General features: G+C 32.4%; 1 protein-coding gene across 2 annotated transcripts in view; it reads left to right on the top strand.

Annotated features, from left to right (window-relative positions):
- LOC108913484 (RNA-binding protein fusilli) overlaps nucleotides 1–22886 on the top strand; it is a 150659-nt gene that overhangs the window by 114208 nt on the left and 13565 nt on the right. Inside the window, exons 6-10 of one of the 2 annotated variants that reach the window (XM_018719038.2) lie at nucleotides 4467–4577; nucleotides 11088–11358; nucleotides 14812–15027; nucleotides 16628–16861; nucleotides 18650–18866. In XM_018719038.2, the coding sequence (XP_018574554.1) occupies nucleotides 4467–4577; nucleotides 11088–11358; nucleotides 14812–15027; nucleotides 16628–16861; nucleotides 18650–18866 (1049 nt within the window). Of the gene's footprint in view, nucleotides 1–4466; nucleotides 4578–11087; nucleotides 11359–14811; nucleotides 15028–16627; nucleotides 16862–18649; nucleotides 19803–22886 lie in introns of those variants that run through there. The other variant, XM_018719037.1, reaches the window with a different exon arrangement.

Raw genomic sequence — 22886 nt, 5'->3', positions numbered from 1 at the left:
TTTCTCCGAAGACAATGCCGAAAACCGCAACTCGATCGGTTCATCAGAAAAAAATTTCTGATTTCTTGTCTAACTTGCCTGGTCTATATGGAGATATGTAAGTCGAAAACCGTATTACTCATGACGGATAAGTCCTATCTTTTCGCATGTTTTTTAGGTCGGTAACTAGCTGTTTGCCCACTCTATTTATTTGCTTGCGGTAATCTTACTTGTCGCACGCGAATTGCCAATAAAACACGCAAAATTTAAATACCTATACACTCGAAAAAATTATTTTTAAAAAGTGACATTTAAATGACAGTTATTTATGTCAAGTTAAACTGAATAAAAATATGTGGACCCCACCTGGGCTTTGCCCCTAAACTCTGAGATTTAATTGCATTCGTATGTGCAATTCGTGCGGTTGTCTTTGAGCGGAACTCCGCTCTCGTGGGCAATAGACAATTGCACTTATTGCACAATATACTATTACTACATTATGGTGTAGGTGGTAATTTTACTTAACAATACAAAAATTGTCTCCATTCCTGCCTGTTTTTTGCCAGTTCCTTTGCTTCTGTCCATTTATTTTTTCTTTACTTTAATATTTCTCCAATTACTTGATCCCATGTTGTTCTCGGTCGTCCTCTTCCTCTTTTCTGATGTGTCTTTGCTTGCCATATTTTTTTGACCGGTCTTCTAATGTCTTATTCTGTCTTCCCTTGTTATCCCCTTTATTCTTTGTAAGTATTTCGAGAAGTATTTCATTTCTATTGCTTGTATCTTGCTTTTTTGTCTTCTCGATAGAACCCATGATTCGCAGCCAAATGTCAGGATTCGACGATATATTGATTTAAAAACATTTAATTTTGTTTTCTGCGGGATTTCTTTTTCCCTATAAACTTCGTACTCATTGTATATATAATTTTATTGTCTTACTTATTCGCCTATTTATTTCCGCATCTTGTTTTCCGTTATTTTCTACCTCTACTTCTAAGTACTGAAAGACATCAACTTGCTGTATATTTTCATTTTCTACGATTTCTTGTTACAAGATTTTCTTCCTTGAAAGATTACATTATTTAACAACATCAGTACGTCAAGTAAAAGCTTTTGGGCTTTATATTTCGATATATTATTTTTAATTTTTGTAATAGAATTAATTACTAGATATGTATTTACTAGATATTGCTGGTATAATTCAATGCTAGTGAGGTATGTAGCCCATAGAATCGTTGTTTCCTATAATATCAATAACGGAGAATCTTGTATACAGGGTGTCTCATAATTAGTTGCCAACCCTGAACACGCCGATTCTATGTTCAAAACTAAGTAAAAAAGTTCATATGAACATGGGTCCGGAAATGCTTCCTAAGGGCACAGGGAGGAATGGAAATCATTTTTTTGCAATATCTCTCAATCGCGTTGTGATAAATGAATGAAATTTGGTATACACAGCTAAATTTTGATGAGCAATTTGATGGACTAATCCATTTATTTCCACAAGGTCCATTGGGGTGGGTACGGGGGGGCCCTTGGTACTTTGCGTGTGTAACTTTTTCATCTTTGACTTTTTAACAAATTGGACAGCAAATTCCGTTTTCCCGAACTGTTTTACGTTAAAAAGGTACTCTTGTTTCAAATCGTTATCTTTAACGGTTTCTGAGAAAATCGCTCTTGAATTAATCCCACTTTGGTCAATTTCATAGTAATTTAAACAAAAAAAAATAATAATAATTTAATACGTAATCAGTAATACACATTATTGATGTAGAACAATTATGATATGATGATTTGTTTATGGCTTTTGCGATGGTAATGCTGCGCGGCAGAACGCGAGTACGGCAGAAGGTTTCCAAACAGAAGGCTGACATCAAGGAGGACATTCCTCACTGTATTCCGCAATTTAGCTGCAACCGTCACTTTTCGAAGGGATCATAAGATGGAAACTTAATTTTGATAACAGACAACAAGCTATTTTAAAAACTGTTCAAAAAACCCTCCACCTTCTCTGATACAAAGTCTTGCCCTACGTGTAACACTTCTCGAAGCTATTAAGATGCTAAAACGGTTTTGACGAATTTCATTGGCTGCATCATTGATACGCTGCAGCAATTCCTCACGGGTATCGACTTCGGTGGCGTAAACTTTTTGATTTAGATATCCCCAGAAAAAGAAGTCCAGCGGGGTTAGGTCGGGAGAACGCGGCGGCCAAGCTACCGGTCCGTGCCTCCCTATCCACCGTCCAGCGAAATTTTCGTTTAGGAAATTTAGAACATTGCGACCACTATGTGCCGGGGCTCCATCGTGTTGAAAAAACATGTTACGTCGTAAATTTAGAGGCAGATCATCGAGAATTTGGGGAAGATTTTCTTGAAGTAAGTTTAAATAAAGATTTGAATTGAGACGTTGTGGAATTTCAATAGGTCCAATCAGAGTGTCGTGAATTATTCCCGCCCATAAATTTATGGAAAACCGTTGCTGGAAGTTTGTTCTCCGAACAACATGTGGGTTCTCTTCTTCCCAATAATGAGAATTATGAAAATTTAATTTTCCATTTCGGGTAAAAGTAGCTTCGTCACACCACAAAATTTTGGAAGCTTGCTCGTTGTCCAGCGACAAAATCCAGCGACAAAATTGCATACGTGGCGCAAAATCTTCTGGTATCAAGCCATGTACACGTCGATAGTGATAGGCATGTAGACCTTGTCGCTTTAATATTCTTCCAACCTGAAATGTTAGTAGCACATCTAATCAATTCTGTTAAGGAAATCTTTAAGATATGTAGTACCGTTGGCCGAGGAACATTTATTTGCCTTGAAATGTTCCGTATGCTAGTCGTAGGATCTTGTTCAATAGCGTCAAGGACCTCCGCTTCCCTATTAATCCTGGGACGTCCTTGACCCGGTGCCTTTCGAAAAGTGGCGGTTGCAGCTAAGTTGCGGAATACCGTAGGGAATGTCCTCCTTGATGGCAGCCTTCGGTTTGGAAACCTTCTCCCGTACTCGCGTTCTGCCGCTGCAGCATTACCATCGCAAAAGCCATAAATAAATATCATATCAACTAACTCTTGTCCCGTAAACTCTTCCATTTTTTTCGCTTAGAACTATTAAATTGGCAATCGGGTTGACAATACTTTGACATAAGAATACCTTGATAATTTTGTTTAAATTACTATGAAATTGACCAAAGTGGGATTAATTCAAGAGCGATTTTCTCAGAAACCGTTAAAGATAACGATTTGAAACAAGAGTACCTTTTTAACGTAAAACAGTTCGGGAAAACGGAATTTGCTGTCCAATTTGTTAAAAAGTCAAAGATGAAAAAGTTACACACGCAAAGTACCAAGGGCCCCCCCGTACCCACCCCAATGGACCTTGTGGAAATAAATGGATTAGTCCATCAAATTGCTCATCAAAATTTAGCTGTGTATACCAAATTTCATTCATTTATCACAACGCGATTGAGAGATATTGCAAAAAAATGATTTCCATTCCTCCCTCTTCAATGGGTCCCTGTGCCCTTAGGAAGCATTTCCGGACCCATGTTCATATGAACTTTTTTACTTAGTTTTGATCATAGAATCGGCCTGTTCAGGGTTGGCAGTTAATTATGAGACACCCTGTATAGGGTCTACAGACCAATGTTTATGTCGCGCATTCAAATATTGGTACCGAAGAACATTGTTTGACCTTATTTGATAGGACTTTTAGATACATTTTTGAAATTATTTAAATTAGCTTGATAATATTATCACTTTGGGTTGTTTTATATTTACTATTTCATTGCAAAAATTAGTTTGTTGTTTTAATGAAGAAAATCATTTGCCATTTTATTTACTACTTACTATCTTATTTGTCGGTACATTATCGATATTGTACTAAATTGTAACACATCCTGTAACAAACACATCAGTACCTCGAGTCTTTTAAGGCAATCTCCGGAGCCTGATAAGATGACAACAGATTTGCGCAAATTCAAACAGGTGTGTCTCTGCCTACTTGAAAATAAGTGAATTATTATCGTAAAAAGTTACAAAACTACCACGTCAATATTTCTGTGAATTCATTTATTTTTTATCAAGTCTAAAGTACGAAAAGCTTATTCTTTTTTCTTTCAGAAATTTTATTCCCCAGTAATTCCCGTAAATTACTAAATATTTTAAATAGACACTGTCCCTTTGTGCTTCTATTCATTCGCTACTACTGTAATCGTTAAATTTAACGATGTTCTTATCACCTTAATGAAGTTGCCCAAGCTTATTACTCACTTTTATATATTTGCAATTATGTATTCGCATAGCTTCTGTTCAACTTAAAATGTGTCGGGTTCTCTTTATGCATATTAAAGTAGTAAGTGGTCTATCTTAAAAAATGAAATGCGTGATACATGTTCTATCATCAGTTCGCTAGTATTTTCTAAATGACCAAAGTGTGTAACTTATTGCAATTAATTTAAACGACGTTTTTAACGTTAATTTTTTTCAGTTCGAAAGACGATGAAATAGATGGCAATTGTGTGGTGAGAGCTAGAGGACTACCTTGGCAAAGCAGCGACCAGGACATAGCGAAGTTTTTCAGGGGCTTAAATGTTGCAAAGTGAGTTCTGTTTAATCTGTTTTATATTTTTATTATTTTAGAACTTTTAGCTAAAATAATAGTTCAAAATCAAGAATCTGTCAGATGTTCTCTATAGTATTAATGACCTTGTAGATTGTGATTCAAGTGATATAGGTGACGATGTTCAGATAAATATTAACTATTATTAGAATACCCTCCATCTTGATTATTACAAGAGGTAAACAAATTTCAATGCATTCATACATAATCGAACCTCCAAATCAACAAAACTGCATAAGTAATAACCAGTGGCGGCTGGTGCGAGGGGCTCTGGGGTACTGCCCCCCTAGAAATTATCATAGTAAAAAAAATAATTTAAAATTTAGTTTATTTACAATGTTATTATCTAGATAATTAAATAGATTATCCTTATTAAATAAATACATTTAACTCATCTCACAACATTCCTAAATCTGTAAAGTGTTTACAGCGGTGGCCATGGTTACTGTCGTGCAGCAGTGAAAGACGGGATGGACGTAGCGCATATTTGTTATGCAGTTTAAGCTCTTTTTAGTCTACCCGTAACCAAATAGTATTATTCACCGTTTTGTTTTTTCTTTTAACGCAATTTGTTTACGTGTGGTGTATGATTTTGTTACCTACGTAGTGTTTCTTGTGTTTTTGAAAATATTGTAAAAGTGTAAATTAGATTATAAGGACAGACTAACAGCACTTGAAATGTTATCTATTGACAAATCAATGGTGCGGGAAATACTCGCGGAAATACCAAACTTTAATGAAAAAGTAATTGAAAAGTTTATTTCGGACAAAAGCAGAAGAGTGGATTTTTACTATGTTTCAATAGTACTTAAAATAACTATCTAATTATATTTGACTTTTCTTTCCATACTTTGTACCTAATTTTTTCCGTCCTCGCTGGTATGGAAGTCGAAAGCCGCCACTGTTAATTACTATTCTGATTGATCTTAAATGATCAGAGTAAATAGATTAATAGAATGTTTTTTTTAGATAAACAAAATTTGAAAACTATATCGAAGTGCAGTTGTTGATATTGTCACAAATAAAACATAAAGCAGCATTTTTCTGTGTACCGAATGTACTTTTACTTTTGTTTTTTCCATATTTTTTGGATATGCAGTATTGAGAATAAATTAATTGATAGGTTCGTGAAAATTGTGTTAATTTAATGTTTTATTTTGAAAACAATATATTTTAGATTTTCATGTTCATTTCTAGATAAGAAAATTGTCATTTTATTACCAACCATGCCATGAAAAAGTCCCTACTTTTGTGTATACTGAATGATTCAAAATAGTGGTACACATCTGAATATACCTTTTCAAATATTTCTCGTTTTCTTTCTACATATTTTCAATTTTCTGTAATACTTGGAGTATCACTGTACAGACTGCCTTGAGAATTTGCGCGTGGTTTTTAAAATCCGTGATTTTTCAGGTGGCAATTACGAATATCTATGTTACAGTCACTTCTAGGGGGCGCTAGTTGCACTCTCATGTCATAATAAAAATGTGTATTTTTTTACCCTTCGAAAATCTGAATTTCGAATAAAATATTATTAAATCGAGTTCAATTTTAAATGAAAACAATATTTGGTAAAACTCGCCAAACTCAACCTTTTTGGAATTATTCAATATTAATATTTTAAAAACTATAGGCCAAAATTAAATTAAACAACGATTTTTATCGAAGTAGGCTGTGAAAAATGAAGACACATGTATTGATATAAACACAATAAGAAAGAGAAAGGAAAAGGAAAAGGAAAAATTACCAACTATAAAACCTTCTCAAAATAATCACAATTAACTTCAGTGCGTTTTGTCAACCTCTTATTTAAATTAAACCTAAGACTGAATAAAGTTTCATGTTGCCCTTTGATATTATTCATAAAATTCGTAATTGTCATTTTAAAAACCATGGGTGTGCGGATTTTGAAAATAATACATCCAGAGATTGTGATGACCTTTCTATGTGTAAGATAGGGGTCTCGAAGAAAACTACTTTTTGATATATACAATAACCACTAAAACAAATCAATCGACAAATATTCGGGAAATCTCGTAATTGGTATTCCAGAAAATATAGAATCCTTTTTAATTCAGGTTCAGTAGGTAGGTGTGAGTAAGGAACTACGAAAGGAATAAACAGACCCTCGGAGCATCATGGAAAGCAACCTGTTCCAAAAACAGGCGGCATAAGCCGACGCATTGTTCCCAGACGGGATGGTAACGGTAGCTCCTAAGTGCTCCGAGAGGAATAAGCCGACTTTGGGATCTTCAGGGGCAAAGATAGGTCGGTACCAAGGGGAAAAGGACTTACTTCGTGCTGAGGATATGTCAATCAACACTGTCTTTTCGCGAGCCAATATCCTTGACAGAATAAATGATTTCGGATGGAGCGGGGTTGAGCGCTGTCTTTTCGTGATCGGAGCCCGGTTTTTATAGTCGATTTGTGACAGACAAACTGTTCACTGGATACTTAGATCCACATTAAATACATTAGGTTCATAGAAAAAGGTTCATCAGATCTGACTAAATTAATTAGGTTCGTTACAAAATACTCAAAAGTACCTACCTATTACAAAAAATCGAAAATATTTTTTTGACTTTAAGACCGTGTAGAACGAAAAACAGCAATATTCGAATGAGATATACTCAGTTCAATTATCATAATTTGACATCAGAAATCTTTCCTTAAGATGTGTACCATTATTTATGAAATCTTCCTGTACATTGGAGTAGAATATACATTTTCAATTTGTATACCATAACTGTTGCCAACACAAAGTATGTATTTTTTCTGAATAAGTAATATCATATTAAATCATTTAATATTTATATCGAATCATTTCTTACGAATACGGATATTGAGATTCTTTAGATCTGTTAAGGCATTCCATCCATATAATTTATCCATAAAAATTACTGGATAAATTAGAAAAGTGTTAAAATACGAAACAAACTTTATTGTAAACCAATATTCCATTATTCTAGAAACATTTTAATAAGTTTACTTTAAACAACCCCTACAAAATTTTGAATTACATATTTTTAAATGTTTGCAAATAAAATATAGTTAAAAGAAATCTATATTTGGTGATAATTTCAATTGTGTATTTTAGAATTACTTCATAATCTGTCAATGTCAATATTTACAATATCCAAGTATTTAGATAATCTCTATTCGTTGCTTTCTTTGATTTCCTTATTACAGCAAGTATTCGTGGCTTTCGATAAAAAATTGTTTCTCATACAATAATAATTTATACTACACTGACCGTACGTATGTATTATTTTTTATCAAAATTAAAAATACTTGCAGACAGACTTTGTATAAACATATATAGGAAATTGTTTTTGTTTTTTCTGGTGCTTACAACAGACATTTCATAACGTACTATTTATGAAATTCCAACCTGACATTTCACAAAATCCGAAGTTCCTTTTTTAAATATGTTTTGTCTCCTAATATTAATATAATTTTTCTGCGTTGAATTAAATGAATTAAGCGTTATTTTAAGATAGGACCTAGAACTGATTAGTACAACTAATTATGATAAAATTATCGAATAAAGTGACATAAAATGTTATAATTGTTGCTGATTAATAGTGACTATTAGTATTATCGTACGTGTTATACAAATTCCAACTTATTTTAAGTATTAAGAAAGAAATTTTACATGCAAAATTAAAGAAATACACGTAACGACCACTAATATTTAATAATACCTACGATAGTGCCTTGCAAAAAATAATAAAACATGAGTTCGTTGTTAATTATTATAATGATATAACAAATTGCAAGTGGAAGATTTGGTTAGGTGTTGTTTTGCACGTTCTCATATGTTAGCAAAATTTTTACTTATTATTTATGTCTTTTTAAAATATTTATTTTCTAGTACCATTTTTCAAAAGTACCATTCTCAAACTTATAACTTAAAACGAAACATATTGTGTGCATTGCAAAATGTGTTATTATAGATAAATATCATTTATCAATTAGTTCATAGTTTGACCCAATTTTGAACGGGCCGAGATTAGAGATCGCGAAATGGAACTTGAAGGAATATAATTTACTGTATTTTAAATGAATTTCGGTAGTTGGTTAACGATATTATTTGTTTAAAAACTTTTAATTAAATATTTAGAACTTGTTATTAACTTAAAAGTGGACGTGTGCATAACAACATTGTATTTCTATACATGTTATTAAAATTGTCACTATAACTTATCGAACGTGCAACAATAAAAGACACGTGTAATCAATTTGGTTTCAGAAATGATTATTGTTAAACTTCCGTAGTATTACGTTTTCCAAAAAAAAAAACAGTCAAATATGTATTACTTTTCTTAGGGCACGGCCATAATACACCAGAGCGGATCTGTTTTGAGGTGGATGTGAGAGGGGGCAAGCAATTTTTTTCTGGATTACCTTCTGTACAACTCACATAATAAAAGTGTAGATCCCTAGCTCTGGGCGAGGTTCGGAACATTTTCAAAATTGCAAAAAATTTTTAAAAATTTAAAAAAATACCAATTTTATCTGAGTTTTTTTACTTATATCCTGGAACCTATGCATTTTGGAAGAATATTAAAGAGGAAAAAAGTTTTAGAATTGAATTTTACACAATATACTATAAGTTAAACATGTTTAAATTTATTACCAATGTTACAAAATAGCAATAATTGATGAAAACAAGGCAAAATAATCAAGTTTTTTGGATAATATTTTTAAAATGTTTTAGTTGTTCCGAGAGCATTCTAATTTTGGTAAAAAAAACTTTAGAGTATAATAAAACAACACACCAAATTTCATTAAAATCGGTTCTATAGTTTTCGCAAAATAATTTTTTGAAAAAATTTTCAAATAAACTGTTGCACAGCCGCAAATAAAGCATCTAGATACTTGAGAATTTTTTCACATAGAAAAAACCGCTCAACCTTTCAAATGGTTTTAGAAAAATTGAAATCGGTTGATTAGGATGGCCACAGTAAATTTTTAAAGTAACACTCTTTTTATTTTTAAACAATTAGATTACATTTATCAATTTTCAATTTAGTTTTTTTCAAAAATTATAGTTTTAAAGTACTCGGAAAGACGCTTCTTTAAAAAAAAAATTATAATTCCGTTTATTGGTTCTCGAGATATAAGCGGTCAAAATTTGTCGGCATTTACCGTTAATTTATAAACAACTTAGCAATAATCTTTGATCCAGTGGCTTCGTTTTTCCGAGTTCTAAGCTGGAAAAAATTTTCATATCCATAACTTATCGGCAACATAGATAAATCAGCGGAAAAGCTGTCGCTTGCACGCGCGAAAAGTGACTCAAAACACGAAAAGAGCGGAGGGGGCTTTCGCTCCGAGACTGAATTCGGAGGTTCAAAATGCGAAGGTACGAAAAAAATTGCATTATCTCGGCTTCTAATTGACCATTTTCGATCTTTTTTTTTAATCCGAAGTCTCGCGGGCCAAGGAATTTTATTTATGCATTAAATATACTGTATATTTTATCCTATGCTATTTCCTTTTTGTCAATGAAAACATTTGTTTACGTATACAGGATGTGCCATTTAACACTCCCGCTGCCAATATCTCCGAAATGAAGAAATTTATTTTAGTTTCGGAAATTGGGGTTGTTAGGTCCCTCGAATAGCATCAAATCGGAGTTAGAATTGTTAATTCAAATCCTTCTGTAAGATGGTGTGGCGATAATAAAAAAATTTTGTTCCCTGGAACGTGGAAATATAGTCCATCTGAAAGATCGTTAAATTTTGAGTAATTTTTGTAATATAAAGTTTTTCCCTATTTTTACTTGTTTTCGAGATATATGTCGACTTCAATATGCAATGAATATATACCAGGAAAATATATTATTATTTTATTTAAATCACACCGAGTCAAAATATCCTTTTAAAATATTGTTATAACGGCTTTATTCATATCATATACTAACTAACAAACAATAAATTATAAAAAAACGAATGATCAACTACAGAAAAAAAATTGTACAATGGTAAATCTTATAAGGGTCAGAGACAAACCGCATTTTATCAAATGTTATTAAAAAATGCAGTCATAGGTGGCTCATGTCATTTGTTTAAAATAAAACATCTATGACAGATGACACATATTAGTTTTCCAATAATTAGTTTTATCAGTTTGCGTCTTTCAATTTAACTATACTAGTTATACGATTTACCATTGATCCACTTCTTATTTGTGGAAGAGCGAAATGAGCGGTGACTATTAGACGCCTCCATTATAGCCATCTTCCTCTATCGCACGGATTTCTATGACTTACTTTATCGCTCTCACGTAACGGCCGATGAACCATGGGGACTTTCCGACCCTGTATATAACATGCGTTATTCGGATTTTAAATGGGTATCGACTTTTGAATTGTCTTATATTTGTGGTAGCCTGTATATATTTTGTAGTCAGGTCTAATTTAACCTGTAAAATATTTAAAAAATGATATGGATACGAACTAGTTATACCAATTTTTTCCAGGGGCGGCGTAGCTCTTTGTCTTTCGGCGCAAGGGAGACGGAACGGAGAGGCTTTAGTTCGATTCGTGAGTCAAGAGCACAGGGACATGGCCCTCAAGAGGCACAAGCACCACATCACCAACAGGTACATCGAGGTGTACCGAGCGTCGGGAGATGACTTCCTCTCGGTGGCAGGGGGTTCCAGCTGCGAGGCGCAGGCCTTTCTATCCAGGGGAGCGGCCGTTATCGTCAGGATGAGGGGGCTGCCCTACGACTGTACGGCGAAGCAAGTTGTAAGTTGATTTTCAAGTTCACGGTGGTCTGTACTTAGGGAGGTGATGACAGTTGCACCTAGCCATTACTTTAGAATATGTCTATAGTGTCTATTACTGGGGAAAATGTTAAAGGTCTGACTGAAAACAAGTGGTAAAACGAATGCAATCTAATTTCGCTATTATTATTATTTTTTTTAAATCTAATACATTTTTCTTGCTACTGTTATTTAAAAGCAAATTTTAAATTTGTTTTCAAGTTTGTAAGATGCTATTTAGGGACGTAGTGGTTGCACCTACTCTTGCATTAGCTTAGAATCTGTTTATTGCTAGGGAAACTTTAAAAAAATGGAAGAAGGGACGTGCTTTGTACTTAGTTAAAGAAGATCTAAATGAATGTAAGTTATAAAACAAGTCCCTTCTAATTTTGCTATTACTATTTTAAATCTATTAGCTTTTTCCTTCAAAGAGTGTTGTAAGTTGATTGGGAACCTAGAGTCAGTTGCACCTAATCAGTACTCCAAAATTTGTTTATTTCTAGAGAAAATTGAGAAAAATTGGAAGAAGAAAAGTATTTCATATTAAAACACTGGTTGATGAAAATATTAAAAATAGGTGGTTATATGTAATAGTGTAATAGCTTTTACTTGCCAATATCCAAATAAATTATAAACGACCCCGCACAAACCTTATGGGTTTGAGTTTCCGGTGAATTCATTTGAATTTTTGATATATTACTTGACACCCTCCTGATTAAAAGTGTTCATAGGCCCAAAGTCCGGAAATGAACAGTTTTTGATAAATCTAGGACGCAAAGTCTCAAAAAATGGAGTATTTCCATGAACCTGAAAATGGAAACGAGCACTTTTGAAAATTATTATTATCCATTCTTGTATTATTTATCGGGTTTGGAACAATTTGGATATTCATAATATGTATCTGGAATGGAAATCAGTACAAGAGTTGAAAAACTAAAATATTTATATCTCAGGATATTACAAGATTATCCACACGTTTTTTTTTTTTTTTTCATAAATCATTCTATACCTACCACTAGAGCATATGTGTAGAAATCCTCAAGGCACTTTCATTTCGAAATATCTCTAAAAAAAACTAAAACATTTATATCTCAGGTTGTTATGAGATTATCAACCTGCTTTTTTTTTTTCATGAATTCTGTATGGCTAAGAGCATGTGTTGGAAAATCCTCGAGTCATTTTCACCCCGAAACAGTGGTAGAAAAACTAAAATATTTATCCAACACTTGTATATAATTTCTTGGGTTTAAAGGAATAATGTGGCCTATAACTCACTAGTGAGTTATAAGTTAGAAGTCACTAGTAAGTTGTGAAACCCTTACAGACACAATTTAGGTTGACACTCGCATCCTTTGTAATATTTAAAAATACATTCATTTCATTAAATTACTTTTTCTGACATAGACAACTTGAAATTTTAAGTTACTTTTATTTATTATTAACACTAAATTCTATGAAACTGTTGGATACAATTTTGTATGGCACTCGTTATGTCATATAAGTCACTTGGGAAAATTAGCTAAACATTTCCCAGCGTGACATATATACCGTAACACACTAGTGCCATAAATAACTATTATATCTCAGGTTGTTATGAAAATATCCACCTGTTTTCTTTTTTGCAAATCAATCTATACGGCTAAGAGCATGCGTAGGAACATTTCTACACATACTCTTAGTCGTACAGGATCATTTATAAAAAACCAGCTGGATAATTTCGTAACAACCTGAGATATAAATATTTTAATTTTTCTAATCCTATTTGGAGAGTGTTTTAGGGTGGAAATAGCTCAAGGATTTTCTCACACATGCTCTTAGCCATATAGAATGATTCATAAAAAAAAAAAAACAAGTGGATAATATCGTAACAACCTGATATAAATATTTTGTTTTTCAACCCTTATTTTGTCCTGGAGGTGTAGTCGTACTGATATCCATTCCAGATATATATTATGAATACTCAAATGGATCTAAATCCGATAAATAATGAAAATTGGATAATAATAATTTTCAAAAGTGCTCGTTTCCATTTTTTTTGAGACTTTGCGTCCTCGATATCTCGAAAACTGTTAATTTCCGGATTTTGGGCCTATGAACACTTTTGATAAGGAGGATGTCAAGTACAACATACCAAAAATTCAGATGAATCGACCGAGAACTCAAACCCATAAAGTTTGTGCAGGGTCTATTATTTTTAAATTCGCCACAGCGGGTATTTAGGGAAATTGTGACAATTACACGTAGTCATTGGTCTAGAACTCTAGTAAATGTCTATTGTTAGGGAAATTTTTTATAATTTGGGAGAAAAAAGTGCTTTGTACTTGGTTTAAAGAAGATCTAATCGAAGGTACCTAAGTGATAGAGCTAGATCTATCTGATTTTGCTATTATCATAATTTAATAGTCAACATTTTTTATTATCATTTCTAAGCAGTAGCGGCTGCTTGAAATTTAAGTTGTCATATTTTGAAAATAAAACTTGGGACCCATACAGTTTTTAGTAAATAATTTCTAAGCCCTCATAGAGAAGTTTCGTGATGAAAACATTTCAAAAATTTGCAATTCTATCACATCAAAATACAACTACTTTAATTTTCCCCAGTCACCTCTACTTCCAAGCAAGTTGTAAGACTCAAATTTGCAATAGTCTATATTTAAGGATATTACGACAATTATGCCTATAGTCAGTACTCCGAAATATCTCTGATGTTAGGGAGAGTGCAGAAAAATCAGAAGAAAGAAAGTGGTAAAACAAGTAAAATCTGGTTTTGTTTTTATTATTTTAAATTTAACAGCAATTTTTTGCTGTATCATTCCTAATCGCATTTTGCAAGTAACAATTTTGTGTGTCCATCAAAATTTATTTAAAAATTAATTTTTGGAAGTATAAATGTCCATACAGGGTATCCGGTAAGTATCTACTAATTCTAACGTTGACTTTTAAGATACCTGTACTTATATTGAAGCAGTGATAATTAGTAAAAATTAAAGTGACCATATATTGATGGTGAAACGTGGTACTCGTCATATAATTTTTAAAGGGTTGATTTCTATGCTCACTTAAAGCATGGTAAAAAAATTGTCGTTGCGAAAGAAAATATCATTAGTTTCGATAAAATGACAGAGGTCTTTAAATAGCGTAGTTTTGAACAATTATTTACTTTTTTTAGTGTGGCATATTTCTGGTTAAGCAAAATTAAGTTTATAAAATCAACCACTATGATAATAGATTACTTAAAAGGCCAGACAGATATATTTGATCATACTAAAACATACAGAGACTGGCTAATACTTTAATCTTATATTTTTCCATCAACTAAAATCTGAGCATTTTAAATTGTCTTGGTTCTTATGAACTATATGTATATTAATATAAATTTCTATATGGTCCTATGTTCTGTAACGTATTTGTTACTTTTATAACTAACGTTTTTCAGCTGGATTTCTTTGCATCTGGAGAAAATTCCTGTTCTGTATTGGATGGGAACGATGGGGTTCTCTTTGTGAGGAAGCCTGATGGCAGAGCCACAGGTGATGCCTTTGTACTTTTTGCCAGTGAATCTGACTCTCCTAAAGCTCTCTCCAAACACAGGGAATGTATTGGTTCCAGATACATTGAACTGTTTAGATCTACCACGGCTGAAGTTCAGCAGGTAAGTCACTTAATGTTAGTCTTTAATAATTATTCTAATAATAATAATTAATAATATAATAGATGCTGTAGCAGCATTTTTTTTTTAGACAATATTGCATAAAATATCTCACTCTGTTACACTACTTTCAACTATATTTTATAAACAATTTTCTAAGAATAAAATAATGTTCTTTAATTTTGTAAATGGTGTACCAATTTAATTTGAAAAAATTATCCAACTATGAAAGAATATTTTTGTTTTTATTTTACACTTTTATGTATTGCAATATAGATTTATTGAACTCATGTGTGCCTGATCGAACGATATGCCATCCTGGAAACTGTTTTCTTAAAAATTTCCAGAGTAATAATTTACTATTGTAATCAGTTCTTCATCTGAGAAAAATCATCAGCTGCCAGGTTCATTTTAGATACCGAAGGAAATCTAACATGGCTAAATTCAGAAAAGAGAATCAATTCTATGGATAGGCAAAACAATAATACGATATCCATTTCAGTGACTCAAAAAAGTTTAAATTGATGTTTGCAACAAACTGATTTCATTTGAAACTTATTGGTTGCGTAGTTGCAAGGTAGATGTCCCTTTGTAATGTGCACAATAAAGGCTGAAAATCCCGCCCAATAGCTCAGTGGACGTTAAATGGAAATTTGATAGGTTTTACATTTGACTGATTTAAAAGATGATTTGACAGAAAGAAAAAACACATTATTCTAAAAATGTTCAGCAAAAAAAAATTTGTCAACAGCTTTTTGTAAAAAGTTATTCAAAATATTGAGTTTAAATATTAGTTTCTGTCACTCAGCGTCAAATTGCGACACCAATCAAAATGTTGTACAGCATTGTTGCCACCATCCTTTATAAAACCATCTTAGTCTAACTCAGTTATGCAATCTATTGTTCCCATTTTGCAGTTTGATTAATATCATTTTATGTTGGATATTTTTAAATATTCTGCCATATAGGTACATTTTCTTTAAAGTTTAGAACTACTTATATCAAAAGTGGAAAAAATATTGTCTGCATTACTTTAAATTCAGAAAAGATTTCGAATATTATAAAAGTATTTTACCTTTTAAAAATCATATGAAAATTCAAACTTATCAATGTATTCACGGATGGAGTAAAAAAATCAGCTTGTTTTCAAACATACAGAAATATTAAGAAATGATTAGAAATATAGTAATTTATTTTACCCTTAGAACTTAGTAATACACTGCGCTAATTAAGAAACGCATAAATAATAGATGTTATAGATCATATTAATCGTTGCTGTTAATGATAAATTTTTGAGCAGAAATTTAACATTTTGAGAAACGATAATAATAATTATTATGGTTTAGTCAGAAAACTAAGACCGTTTTCTTTTTCCTTGCCGTATTCCAATTATACATTCTTATTAATAATAATAATCTGCTCAGTTAAAAAATAATCTATAACGTATTTTCATTTATGAAAAATTAACAAGCTCATCACAAGAACAAAAAAATTACTTTTACAAATTTTTGTCACAAATTACCAATTTTTCAATAATCTTTTCATTTATAAGAATAAGATTTCTAAAACTATTTCATTGAAAGATTTCTATATACTGTTGCAGGTCTTGAATAGGTCGTTAGATCCTAAAAATTTTGAAACTCCGGCACCGTTAATCCCTCAACTACCCCAATTGGCTTTGCTGCCACAACACATTATTACTTCTGGGACCCGAAAAGACTGTATTAGGTTAAGAGGACTGCCCTATGAAGCCCAAGTTGAACACATACTGGACTTTTTGGGAGATTACGCCAAAAATATCGTTTTCCAAGGTGTCCACATGGTGTACAACGCTCAGGTGGGTTTTTTAATTTCCGTCATTTTATAAATATATTTCTTTATACTAAAGTATATATACAGTGTGCCTCAATTTATAACTGTTCAAGATAATCCATAGTTGCCTTTTTATTTACCGATATATATATTTAAACCAGAAGATTTATGTATCAATTGAACATCGATTTAGGAAGATTCCTAAAACTATTTTTTAAGAGAAAAAACTATGTTTTATGTAGAAAATGATATAGGGACACATTAGAGATTTTTAATTAGTACCTAGTTTATTTGTTTGTTTGAGATAGTTTGTCATTTCTTTAATGCAGCGGAAATTAATTTTACATATAGTAATTTTAGCCTAACCTCGTATATGTCATATACAAAACCTTCATAATTGTTTACAAGCCACGTGACCACTGAGCTCAGGCAACCCAACAATGCACGACTGGTACTGTTAACTAAAAATTCCTAAATCTTAGCTTATCAATATTAATTACACATTTACAGTGAACAATGACAAACTGTTGCGTCTACACTCGAGATAATGCGATCGCTGATTGGTTGAATAAAATCTTGTGAAAAATTGCAGCAATCATCAACCGGTGAAACAAAATTTTGTGTTTTAATGTAATCTTGATATTACTGTTTTAATAATTTTTAATTTTACCAAAATTTAATTGGTACTTAATTGGTTTTTACTGGTCACGTGGCTTGTAATCATTGATGAAGGCTATGTAGTATTTTTAATTACAAATCTACCTGAAAAGTTTCCGTATTCCTGCAACTAGACACAGGAAAAATCTCGTCGCTAAAGAAAGAACAAAAAACATATAACTGATACGCTGCGACGTGACCGGATACTACATATCTACCACTGTTGCTAGAATTTTTTTGTCAAAATCAAATATCTTGAAGAAAAATTAACGAATTGTTTTACATTTTTTTTTTAAATTAAAGCTTATTTGATGCAGATTTAAGGAAAATTATTGTGAATGTCATCATCCCCTATTTTAGGGGTAGAAGTGAGGGGTGAGGATGTGGAAAAATGAAAATGAAAGAAAATATGCATAAAAGTGTTGTCGCTGAACACAAATAAAAAGCATCACTGAAACAAAAAACTTTTTTTCAAGAGCTGTTTTTATCATCCCCTGATTTAGGGGAAGAACTGAGGGGTGGGGGATTGAATAATAAAATTCATCTGAAATATTATGAGTCTTTCAAATCTCTGATCTTAAATAACATGGTAGACCATTTTCTTATCATCTGCAAATTTCAGGGTGATATTTCATTATCCTTTACTTAAGGGAAATGGCAATTTGCTTGATTCATTTCCTACCTTAGAAGAGGGGATGATGAACTAAATGCTGATAGGTTTTGTGCTCATTGACGATAAACACTTTAATTGAAATTTTTGTTACATTTTTTCTTTTTTTCAATGTATATGTCTTTCATTGAACTAGAGGAAAATAAAAGCCACTTCTGAGATAGGGGATGATTCTGAAATATAAGTTAGATGCATTTTAAATGCATCTAACTTATATTTCAGAATTTCCACCCCTAAAATAGGGATGAAAATATTTTCATTTATTTTTTCTTAACTTGTTTCAATTGAGCATTGATTCCACCAAAATGTGTCTTAATTTCACTGTATTTATCGAAGATATAAGAAAGATCATGTTATTTGGGAAAAAAAAATTGTTACTGCAATTTCTCAGAAATTAAGACTAAAAAAATCGTATACTCAGGTTTGCGATTCTGAGGATGTTATAGGATACACCCTGTACATATGCATAAATAAATATCTTTACAGGGGCAGCCTAGTGGGGAAGCATTTATCCAAATGGACTCTGAGCAATCGGCATTCATAACAGCGCAACAGAAACACCACCGTTACATGATATTCGGAAAGAAGCAGAGGTACATCGAAGTGTTCCAGTGTTCCGGGGAAGACATGAATCTCGTACTGACCGGTGGCATCCCCACCTCCGTCTCACCAACTAAAGCCGCACCAGCTCTACTCAGCCCCGGTATGTTACCTCCAATTGCGCCTCTCCCACCTACTAATATACCGCCACCACCTCCCCCACACACTGCTGCTGTTACCTCAATATCCCAGAATTTGGTAACCGCCAGCCAGCAGGCCCAGATTACCTGGGACAACCCAGCTCTTTTTGCTCAACAACAAGCACAGATAATCGCGCAGCACAATCTAATTGCCCGTCAGAATCAAGCGCATGCCCAGAACGAAATGATTCTAATGAATCAGATTGCTCAGCACAACTTTGCAATGTTTAATCAAAACGTTGGCTCTTTGTCTCCTAACGGGAGTCAATCGGGAACGATATCCTCCCAGCCCATGTTAAAAACCCAAGCCGCAGTGCCCATAATGCCGCATTTGATACCTCATCATCCGTTTATGATGTTGCAGCCTCGTATGCCTATAGCTTTGCAGAGACCACCCACTTTAACTTACCCGCATTTAGTTCAGGGGCAAACTCCTGGGGTTATACCGGTTATGCCGCATGTAGCAGTGAAAAGGAGCTACGGAGATGCTTTCAGTGATCAATCACCTCCGGCTAAGAGACCTTTTCACACTGCTCCGGGTTCTTTGCCTGTTTACCCGCATTTTTATCCTAACATGTAAATACACAAACGCTCTCTCTTAAAATTGAGGAAAACACTCTTTAAACCAAGAATGTGCTGGAGGTAAAAGCAACTGAATACAGATATTTAAAAAATCCGAAATATTATCCGGAGATGTGATGCGTTTTGTTGCTAGTAATTGCACAATTAACTCGAACAGCCATTCTCATCTTGTTTTCGTTGTACGTACAATGAACTATTTCAGTAATTGTCTACTGAGTTGTCAGAAATTAGTGATCTTATTGACATCAATTCTATTAATAACACAGGTCAACAAGGGTCAAGAAGCAGACACACTAATATGCATTCCCGAAGTATTTTGGTGCGCTGAATCCGAATCTGGCAGAATTGCTCTATCATGTCAGGTTTTTGAGATATCCTAACCTAAAAGTGTAAAAAACACTGTTTTTCGTCATTTGAGGTTATGTAGTAATGCCATCTATTCTTTTTTAAAAAAAATACATATAATTTAAAAGTACAAGGCTCCCTCTTTCGAATGCCGTTGAGTTTGTTCAAAATCTTTTTTTTTTTCGTTGAGAAATCACATGTTAAAATTTCTAAGTTTATCAGTTTCTTAATATGCGAAAATCTACCAAGGATCCCTTAGACGTCAAACAGTTGATTGCAGTTCAGAAACTTCATACTCAGAACCTTTAATACATACGAACTCAAACCCACAAACCCCAATCCCACAAAACCCGCACCTACAAACTCCAAGCTTACAAACCCCAAGCCCACCAACTCCAAACCCACAAACCGTATGGGCATGATGTTTCTGAATTGCAATCAACTGCTTGATGTCTAAGAGGTCCTTAGTAGATTTTCGCATATTAAGAAACTGTGACGTGATATCTCAACGAAAAAAAAAGATATTTGAGCAAACTCAACGGCATTCGAAGGAGGGAGCCTTGTACTTCTAGATTCAATGTATTAGTTTTTTAAAAAAGAATAGATGGCATTACTACATAACCTCAAATATGACGAAAAACAGTGTTTTTTGCAATTTTAGGTTAGGATATCTCAAAAACCTGACGTGATAGAACAATTCTGCTGCCAGATTCGGATTCAGCGCACCTAAATCCTTCGGAAATATATATTCAAGTTTCTGCTTCCAAAAAAAAGTTAAATTCTGTTGGTCTGTGTAATTTAATATAATTTTTCTTTTTGAAATGTTGCAAAGTTCGCAACGCAAGAAATTCTTATTATTGCGTTATTTTTTTACGTTGAAATGTAGTTTTTAATATTACATTTATTAAGTTGAAAATACATAATAGTTTTTTCTTAATTTAATTTATCTAATTATTAAATTTAGTACTTATAGCTATGAAGTTTAGTTTTGTTCTTTAGAGAAGAATATATTTTTTAAATTAGTATTGAAATTCAAAATATTTTTGGATAATTATATCAAAATAGCAAATATACTTGCTAATATTTAGTTACTGGACATTAACGGAAATACTTTAGTAGTTTTAACAAAAGTTGCTACTAAACCATTAAAATAAGATACTTTGTAATAACGACAGAATCCGTATTACAATACTCTAGATTTAAATTTAAAAAGTAACAAAGCATATTATTTAATTAAACTGAAAAAGTTATTAATCGACATTCTTGAATTTTAAATGATATTAGTTAATTTTATTTATCGAGATATAAAAGCTATTTGAAGCTTTAAAATTGAATTCAATTGTATATAAATTTATTTATATATATTTGTACATATTTTTTACTGAAAATAGTGCCTTAATAATGAAAATTAAATATGGATTTGGAAAGTGTATATATATTTGAGTTTACGTCAGGCAAACGACAATAATGGGAAATGATGTGATTATTGTGCTATAAGGTACTTAATGTTTGGATAACTATATGTGATCAATGCAGCTCATTTTTTATAAAGTTAAGGGATTTTCCCAAATATATACTCCATAAGATATTGTACTTACATCTGTAGGATGAGTTGAATAAGCTGGGTAGTTATTTGGAACGAATTCTGGGACTATTGTTTTGTTGAAAAGTCAGGTAGTGCACAAAAGCCTTGTCGATTATTTTTGTGTACAGTCCTGAAAGACGGGGCAGTTGAAGCCATAAAGACTGTATCGTAAAACTATGTGATGAGAAAACATTCCAAAATTGTTGCTATTTTACATATCTTGTTGTTTACGAACATTTTTTTAAATGGTATACAATTTAATATATATTTTTAATACACTGATCCCTTTTTTATGTTTAAGGCTTTTGTTATAACAAAAATGTCTGCGACTAATAATAGATTGGATTGGGTATTTGTTGTTTAAACTATGGTATAGGATTTTGTTATTCGAACTAAAGGCAACTGTTTATATATTAATTATATATTTTATAATAATCGTACTAAGTTGTCCTTAGTTGAGCACTTCTGTTTGTCAATGTTGTCAATAGAGGGCGATGGGTTATACTTTTATTTAGTTTTTTTTTTTAAGTAGAACTAAGAAACATTGTACAAAATCATTGGTGTAATCATTAAAATTTTTATTTATATATTGGGAATTTTTTAGTTTATTTAGTAATAGATATGTCTTAGCACAGCTATTCACTTCATATTCTTTTTTTTGCGTTGGCATATTTTTTTTGAAGTGAATAAAATGTGCTCATTGTAGGTTTAGAATAAGCCTCTGCATAGCTTTCGCTAGATCTTTGAATACGATTTGGTGTCTGCTTTTTTTCATTTAATTAATCCGAATGGTTTTGGTGAATGGTTTTCCTCTTTGGGAACTTAAGTGCAAAATTGAACAGGTTTTAAACTGTTGGTATACGGTTTTCAAAATATTCAAAAATCAAATAGAATATACTTGCAGTGAATACAAAGCACAAGCAGGTAAAAGTTAAGGTAGTTATGTCTTAATAATCAAACGTGGGACCCTGCAATTTTTTTTAGGGAAATTTAGGGAGAAAGAGAAAGTTAATGACGAAAAGATTTTGGGAAAACTTTGGAAAATAAAAAATGAAATTGGGGATTACAGACTATGGGACCTAAAAAAGGGTTGACATATACTTGCAAAATACTTAATCAATTTATAAATAAATAACGGTTTTTTATTTTTCTCAAAATTTTAATTTTTAATAAAGTTGCACCATTGAGAAGGTGGAAAAATAGAATGTAGTATCAAATTAAAATTTAAATATACAGTGTGTCCCAAAATTAATGCAACAAAATTTGGTCATAGATTCTCAAGACAAATTTAGGGGACCCGTATTTTTTCTTTTTGCCAAGTGGCCCCCTCTTTTGGAGCCCCTAAAAATAGTCTTCTTTATATCTCAGAACCTTGTTGTACGAGAATCACTAAATTTGGTACACAGGGGTTTTATGACATGTGGAATCTGATGGTGCTACGCTTTTTGGCGGGGAACTCCTTTAAGATACT

This window comes from Anoplophora glabripennis, unplaced genomic scaffold (assembly GCF_000390285.2).
Source record: "Anoplophora glabripennis isolate ALB-LARVAE unplaced genomic scaffold, Agla_2.0 scaffold695, whole genome shotgun sequence".
NCBI lineage: Eukaryota > Metazoa > Arthropoda > Insecta > Coleoptera > Cerambycidae > Anoplophora > Anoplophora glabripennis.
Note: the sequence above shows the minus strand (reverse complement) of the source record. Positions and strands in the feature narration are given on the sequence as shown.